General features: G+C 32.6%; 1 protein-coding gene across 1 annotated transcript; it reads right to left on the bottom strand.

The window, feature by feature from the left end:
- Positions 1-1,937: 1,937 nt before the first annotated feature.
- On the bottom strand, positions 1,938-4,375 carry LOC106333239 (probable lipid desaturase ADS3.2, chloroplastic). The gene is given in 8 exon segments (XM_013771708.1): positions 1,938-2,298; positions 2,376-2,482; positions 2,823-2,963; positions 3,211-3,312; positions 3,315-3,353; positions 3,854-4,029; positions 4,032-4,275; positions 4,277-4,375. Coding segments are annotated over 8 exon segments (1,089 nt in total). The 5' UTR covers positions 4,361-4,375; the 3' UTR covers positions 1,938-2,102.
- Positions 4,376-7,356: the final 2,981 nt, after the last annotated feature.

The raw sequence follows: 7,356 nt of genomic DNA, 5'->3' as shown, positions 1-7,356 counted from the left end.
GGCTCAGCCTACCACATGATCCGAGGAGTCATAGACTACCATATTGATCATTTTTCAAAGTCCGAGGAGACATGGTCTACCATTTTGACTTTTACTTATTTCAAAGTCCGAGGAGACTTAGTCTGCCATTTTTGACCTTTTATTTTTATTCACGGAGGCAAAGCCTACCACGTGTTTTTCTGATCGTGAAGGCAAAGCCTACCATAACGATCAGTCGGGGAAGGCAGCGCCTATCATCCCGAAAAATAAACGGAGAAGGTCCAGCCTGTCACTCCGAAATAATAATAAAATTTAAATAAATTAAGTATATTGAAATACATAAATTTAAACATTACCTCGGCTGGTTTAAGAACTTTCGGATTGATAAGCCTCAGTTGGTCAGGGCCTCGTGCTGATAACGTGTTGTAAACTATAACGTGAGGTTGATTTATCTTTTGGAGTTTATAAGGAAGGAAAAGAGGGAGAGACAAGACGAGAGGTGAGAAGTTCGAATGTGTGTAAGATAATTATTAAACTTAATTCATTCCACTTCTTGTTACAAATGATCACATATATATAGGAAACCAAGTCGGTGGTTTAACCGACTTTAAGAAGAAGACAAAACATAGGATAAACATTATCCTAATAGATAATTATAAACCACGATATTTTACCAAAATATCTAACATGAAGATCATAGTCTTGCATTTTTTTTAGAAAAAAATGTTCTTGCTCAGAACGCCAACGCAAGATGGTTATTCTGCCACCTCTCTCCCCTAGTGCTACTATCTCCAGCCACCTCCAATTATTTTGCAACATTTATGTTGACATTAATTATTTACAACTCATACAGACAAATGTATTTTCCTTCTTTTTTTTTGAACACTACAAATGTATTTTCCTATTACCAACTATTCCGTCCATATCATATAATGATATTACAAGATTTTCGTATCAATTTACAATGCATATTTTTACAAAATATTTTTATATATTTTTACAAATTATATTTTGTTATTGAGTGAACATGATGCATGTTGTTTTATTTTCGAAAAAATAAAAGAAATAATTTTTAATTTATGATTACAAACCTTAAACATCATATTTTACCAAAAAAACCCTTAAACAGCATATTGGGATTTTATCAGTTGTACTCGGAAATATTTCCAGTTTTCCAAAGCTTAGTTTTCCATACATGCGAAGCTGCAGTCATCAGAAAAGTGGAATGTCGCACGAATACAGTTTGCAGTTAGACTTACCGATGGTGGGCTTCACGTGATCGCAATGCCATGACTAGAACGGAGGTGGATAATGTCCCACCACCAGAAAACAGTGCAGGACCAACCGTCTTTAATCAGGGTCGGCCATGAAATTTATAGAGTTTGAGACAATTACTAAACATATATTTTTCTTAATTATTTATGGGTAAAATGATATACCATAATATTCACAAATATTTTGGGTATCATAAGCGAATGATTCATCTCGTTATGTTTATGACTGGCTCTGTTCATTAGCAACTGGATCAGATCAATAGCCAAGGTGAGGTGAACTCTGATTCAGCAATTGCACCCAAAAAAAGTCTGATTCAGCAAGCTCTGCACCATGATGCAGCCTTCCAAGTTAGTACTTATACATTTTGTGAGGAGAGCTCTGCGATTGTAGGTTAAATTAATTGTCTTATTCATAGTAGGTGAAAGGTTAAGCCGTAGTGTCTTCCAATAATTCTATTGTTTTATTGTAAAATCGTTCCTTTTGAGATTATTTATATCATCACAAAAGTTTCCTTCCCAAACAGTCTATTTATCTAGATTTCAAGCTTTGTAAATAAAGATTGATTAACCGATTCAGGTATGGTATTAATGTTAAGAAACTCCTAGTGTATTTGTCGGCACAACAATGACAGAGATCTTTGAACAAGTCAAAAGGAAAACGACTAGTTTGTAATGAGAAAACCATTCATAAGAAACTCGTGTTCTTTATTAAGACAGCACTCACACTTAAATAGTTATCTTACTTACGTAACCGTTAGGACTTGGGAAACTGAATCCCAAGTCATGGTTTTCGTTGACTTTTGCATACACAGTACTTGTAACTTATATAATGTTGTAAATAGGAAGGAACTAATTACGAGCCATTCTCTTCTTTTGAGCTTCGGTAGGTAACTTAACGTTAGTGGCCAAACCAATAGCTTTAAGAAACCTAATGAGATACCAAGTAACGTCGAGTTGCCACCACTCAAGTCCATGCCTAGCCGAGAACTCGAACGCATGATGATTGTTATGCCATCCTTCGCCGAATGTTATAATCGCTACCCACCTGGTTCATCACCAAATTATTATAATGTTTACTATTTTCACAAATGGAGATTATCCCATATATGTAGACAGTAGTACCAGTTGTTTTTGGAGAAGTCAGGTGTATTCCAAGCTCGCGTTCCCCATATATGGCAAACTGAATTCACCAGAAAAGTTGTGTGGGATCGAACCACGGTTGCCACACCCTGTCATTGCCATTCTCTTAGAATTTCACTTTTTTGTCAAATGTGAGCAAAATTCTACACAAGAGACCCTAAATTATTAAAAAGCCCCTTGGATACATAGTTAGGTTTCACTGTTACCTTCATAGGTAGTATGTTTTATTTTTTTCGGTATTAAAATTTTGTTATGTGATTTTCGTCTGAAATGATCTGTTGAGGTCCGTAATTTGACACGCCATAGTCCCTTTAGGACCGTCTAATTAATGTGTCTAAATCAATTTAATTTGACGATACTCAAATTGTTGTATCATTAAAATTAACAATTATAATCGTGAAATTAAGAAAAGGAGCTAGTGGTCCTTACAAGTCCCCATGCGAGGAAGGGCATGCCTCCACAGAAATAGAGGAGAAGGCCAAAAGCTATCTGATGCAAACCGAAGCTTCGCTGAAGGAACCTATAGAAGGGCTGCCTCAATAGGTCACTTACATTCTCATATCCACCACACTGCGTGCATGCATGCATCCAATGATTTAATCAGTGTTAGATCATAGCTATACCGGATTAGATATGTCAAATGCGGCTCTGACCTATATCATTTAAATTTAATCATGCATGCATTTTTTTAATTTCTACGACAATATTAACTTTGATTATATGATATTGGTCATTATAGAATTACGTACTGAACATCTTATCATGACTAACAAGAGAGTAATTGAGTGTTTGACATACAATTGGTGTTTTAGTATACCTTTTTGAGGATAGAACCGGTATCAAATATCCATGTCACGTGACTATACCAAAACCCTTGTATAGGGCTGTGTGGGTCACGTCGTGTCTCACAATACTTATGATATGGTACCGATGGTTGCTCACCCACTCTATCGGGTCTCCCTGTATATCCACGATTTACAACTTACGAATCAAAGATGAATATTTCTCCTAATTAATATAACGTTCATATATAACTCATACTAAACACTAATTAATCTTCTTCTTTTTTAATGAATGTAAAATGTTTTTCTTACAACGTGTGTGACTTTCGTTTAAGAGTCTATTTTGAAAGCTAAAGAGTTATGAGAAATAAATCATCTTCGGTCACATGTACTCTTTCGGTCAATCGACAGACAGCTGATAAGAACAGAATAATGATTCTAAAGCAAGATAAAAGGATGGTGAACGGTTACCAAAGCTGGATTGGGGATGCAGGAACATAGTGAAATATTTTAAAAGAGTTTCATTGTTAGAAACCAAGTCATAAACAAAGTAGCTCATGCTGTAAACAAGTTCTATTTTATTTTGAATCAAATTTAACATTTTATTCCAAAAAAAAGAAATAAATCATCTTCAGAATCTATCAATCATATGAGAGTTATAAAAGTAAAGAGTCAAACCTGAAAAGCCAGAACACCTCCATATGCAAAGAGATACTCAAGCCATTTCGGTAGATCGAAACTTCGGTGCGAAAGATTCCTATGATAAGACAATGTAATGCAGATTCCGTTGATGATTACGAGCCAAAAGAAAAGCCGAAACGCCGCCCAACTGAAGTGAAATGGAGCCCAGAGCTCAGCAAATGCACCACAACGAATCGGGATAATTTGATCACTTCTCCAGGCTTCCAACTTCTTTTCCAAAATGGCTTCTTCTCTCTCGCTACCACGACCTCCGAAAAGGTTATTCTAGAGAAGCTCTCGACCTGATCCGGTGCATCATGAACAGCCACGAACGTGAGTTTCTTGTGAGCCACGGACCCTCCTCGTTTGGACAACATGTAGTTTGTGGAGTTGGGTGTGTGATAAGTGAACAAGGCATGCATTACTATTACTGTTGGGGTTACGTTGTTTAACAAATGGTGAAAAGGAAGCTAGCGGTTTCAGAGTTGTAGATAGAGACGCCATATAAGGTTTGGGTTTGTTCAAATTGATGCCTTTAGATGCATACCAGTGTGATACTATATATACACGCATGGCTGTAACTGCTACGTAATTTGAATGTATGTAATAAAAAGAATTAAAATGAATGGGATAAAAGGGAATGGTATAGTTGTAGGTTGAGGGATGAAATGAAAGGGCTGGATAACTATATAACAAATGTATAGCCATCACTGTGACCACCCGCAAAGGGGGTGTTGAAACTTGATTTATACTGTTGAATACCTTGCAATGAGGTTGTTGAAATGTTGTAGTTTATCTAGGTAGATTCAACATAGGTGCAAAGTTTCAACACGTTGAAACAAATCTACATGGGCCAGCGCAGCCACGTGGCAAAAATTGGTTGGATAGAAATGTTGGTCACTCATGCTGTGTTTTTATTGGTTGTCAATTTTTTATTTTATTTTTATTCCATATAATAATTTCAAGTCATTTATCATATAATAAAACTTTTTTAAAGAATAAAAAGTATATCAAAATTCATGATTTTTATGATCTATAAATAAATACTACTCTTATTTCATTTGGATACAAAATATTTATTTTTCATTATAATCAACTATTTTCTTATTTTAAACCTCTTTTTTTCGTTAAAGAAATCCCAATAATAATTTTTTTAACACATATAATTTTTATAATTTTTCGTTTAACTACCAAAATTCTAACAAATTATGTTTTAAGTTAATTATAATCAAATTAATAATATATAGTTATTATATTGTAAAAGATAAATATATAAATTAAAAATAGTGGGGTAGGATGCTGAATTTTTTTTAAAAAATCATCTTATATATTAAAACAGAAGTCACAACTTTGATTCATGTGTGATTTTTTTTTAAAATTGACCTAATGAACTTATTCCTAGAAAGTCATGTTACATTTAGTCTATAATCTTATCATTTAAATTTTGGGCCTACCAGAAATTTTTATTGGGCTTTTAATAATTGGATTTAAACAATAGATGATCACTGGATTTATAGATAGTATAAATTAAATAGATAGAATTTATTGTTGTAATATTATACCTCCATATGTTAATTATTTAAATATTTGTCGATGTTAACTTTTAAAATTATAAAGATTTTTTTTTTAAATAACAAAAATCATATTATCTAACAATGATTAATCTTTACTATCTTAAACCAATGAAAACAAATTTTAATCTATATAGTTTATTTTAAAAATTAAACAAAAACTAAATGTTTAATTATTACTCGATAATATAAATCTATGAAGCGAAAAGTTTAATTTTTAAAAAACTTTCTAAATTTGTGAAATGTTACAATATTTTTGAATATAACAATAAAACAATATTTTACTAATCTATATATATAGTTACGATTTTAATAATGAAATAATAATCCGAAAATATATATATAGAAGAAGATACAAATACATGTGAAAGTTTGAAATAATCTATTCAATGAAAAAATATACCGTAAGCTTATTATCTTTTAAAAATTGATAGACACATATATATTATAATATATACTAATTTAGAATTGAAAACAAAATGTTTATATAAAAATAAATGAAAACAAAAACCCTCGCGGTTGTGTGGGTCGAGATCTAGTTGTAGAAGTTAAAAATGAAGTGAGTGTTGAATAAATTAGGTGGAAGAGAGAGAAAATGATGTGAAATGATAAAAAGAGAAAAAATGTGTTGAAAATGAAATGAGTGTTGAAACCATTGTACATTGTCTAAATATATTGATAAGCAAAAACTTTGTGAACACTTAATGATTAAATAAAATATAAACTTGATGAACAGTTAATCTCTGTAACTCATGTTATATCAAACCTATATGGCCCATAGTAGATGCCTGAGCTGCATCAAAATCTCTAGGTTTCATCAAATTGCTAAATATTTTTTTTTAAAATAATAGGATTGAAGATAAATATTTTCTATATCAGTTTAGTAACGTGTGTTTGATAACAAAGTTTCCGTAGACCCAAACCACTAATAGTATTGGATTTATTTTAGATAGGTACGTCATCCTTCTAAGTTTTGATTACCACGTGAGAATTAAGGTAAAATATGCCCTAACGTTCTTTCCCACTTGACCATGCATATATAATAAGATCTAACATCCATTCATCAATTTGTGGCCAATCCATGAGCCAGCTTGGAGAAATCGATCTAGTTAATATATCTCAAAACATTATTCTTTGTTCCAATAGTGTGTTATTAATCAGTGGAACAAAGAATATTTTGTAACTAAAAATCACGATAAAATAAGATAAATGGATAAAATTTGCGTGATCCACAATTGTTAAGATCTTGAGAGAGCCGTCCTTGTTTAAGATTTAAGGTTTTCCATTTTAATAAATTGGAGTATCGAACGAACTAACTGATTGGGATTTGAGGTTTTGCATTTAATGACACTAAGCGCTTATAGGTAGTTGGCAAATATGTGGGAGGGAAAGCGGCTAATCAAAAGAGAATCCAACTATCCATTCAAAATCATTCTATATAATATGAGTGATACAAAACCTGTTTACGTCGATTATAATTTATACATAATCAAATAAAATAATTGATTGGAGTACTAATTGTTAAAACACGTTTTCAATATGATGGTCGGTTGGATGGACGGTGATCACATTTGACGGCTTGGACGGTGATCACATTTGACGGCTTGGACGGTGGCCGTAAATGAAAATGAGTTTTGTCAACTCTTGTAGGCACCTACCAATCCTCATAATCTCTATAAATACCAAGCCATGCCATTACCTCACATTCATCCCAAAATCAAAATCACAGAGAGAAGTGAAGAAGAAGAACGTGAGAGAAAAAAAAAATTTCTTTTTCTTACGGGTATTTGGGATCGGGTTGAGAGAAAATTATTTAGAGAGTTCGAGTATTTTCTCCTATTATAACGAGAAAATTATTAATCAATTTCTCTGTTATAATTGAGAGGTTGTAACTCCTATTATTTTTCTCGTAATAAATTCTTCTACCTT

Source organism: Brassica oleracea, chromosome C3, assembly GCF_000695525.1.
Source record: "Brassica oleracea var. oleracea cultivar TO1000 chromosome C3, BOL, whole genome shotgun sequence".
NCBI classification, from domain to species: domain Eukaryota; kingdom Viridiplantae; phylum Streptophyta; class Magnoliopsida; order Brassicales; family Brassicaceae; genus Brassica; species Brassica oleracea.
This window is presented reverse-complemented; position numbering and strand designations above follow the sequence as displayed.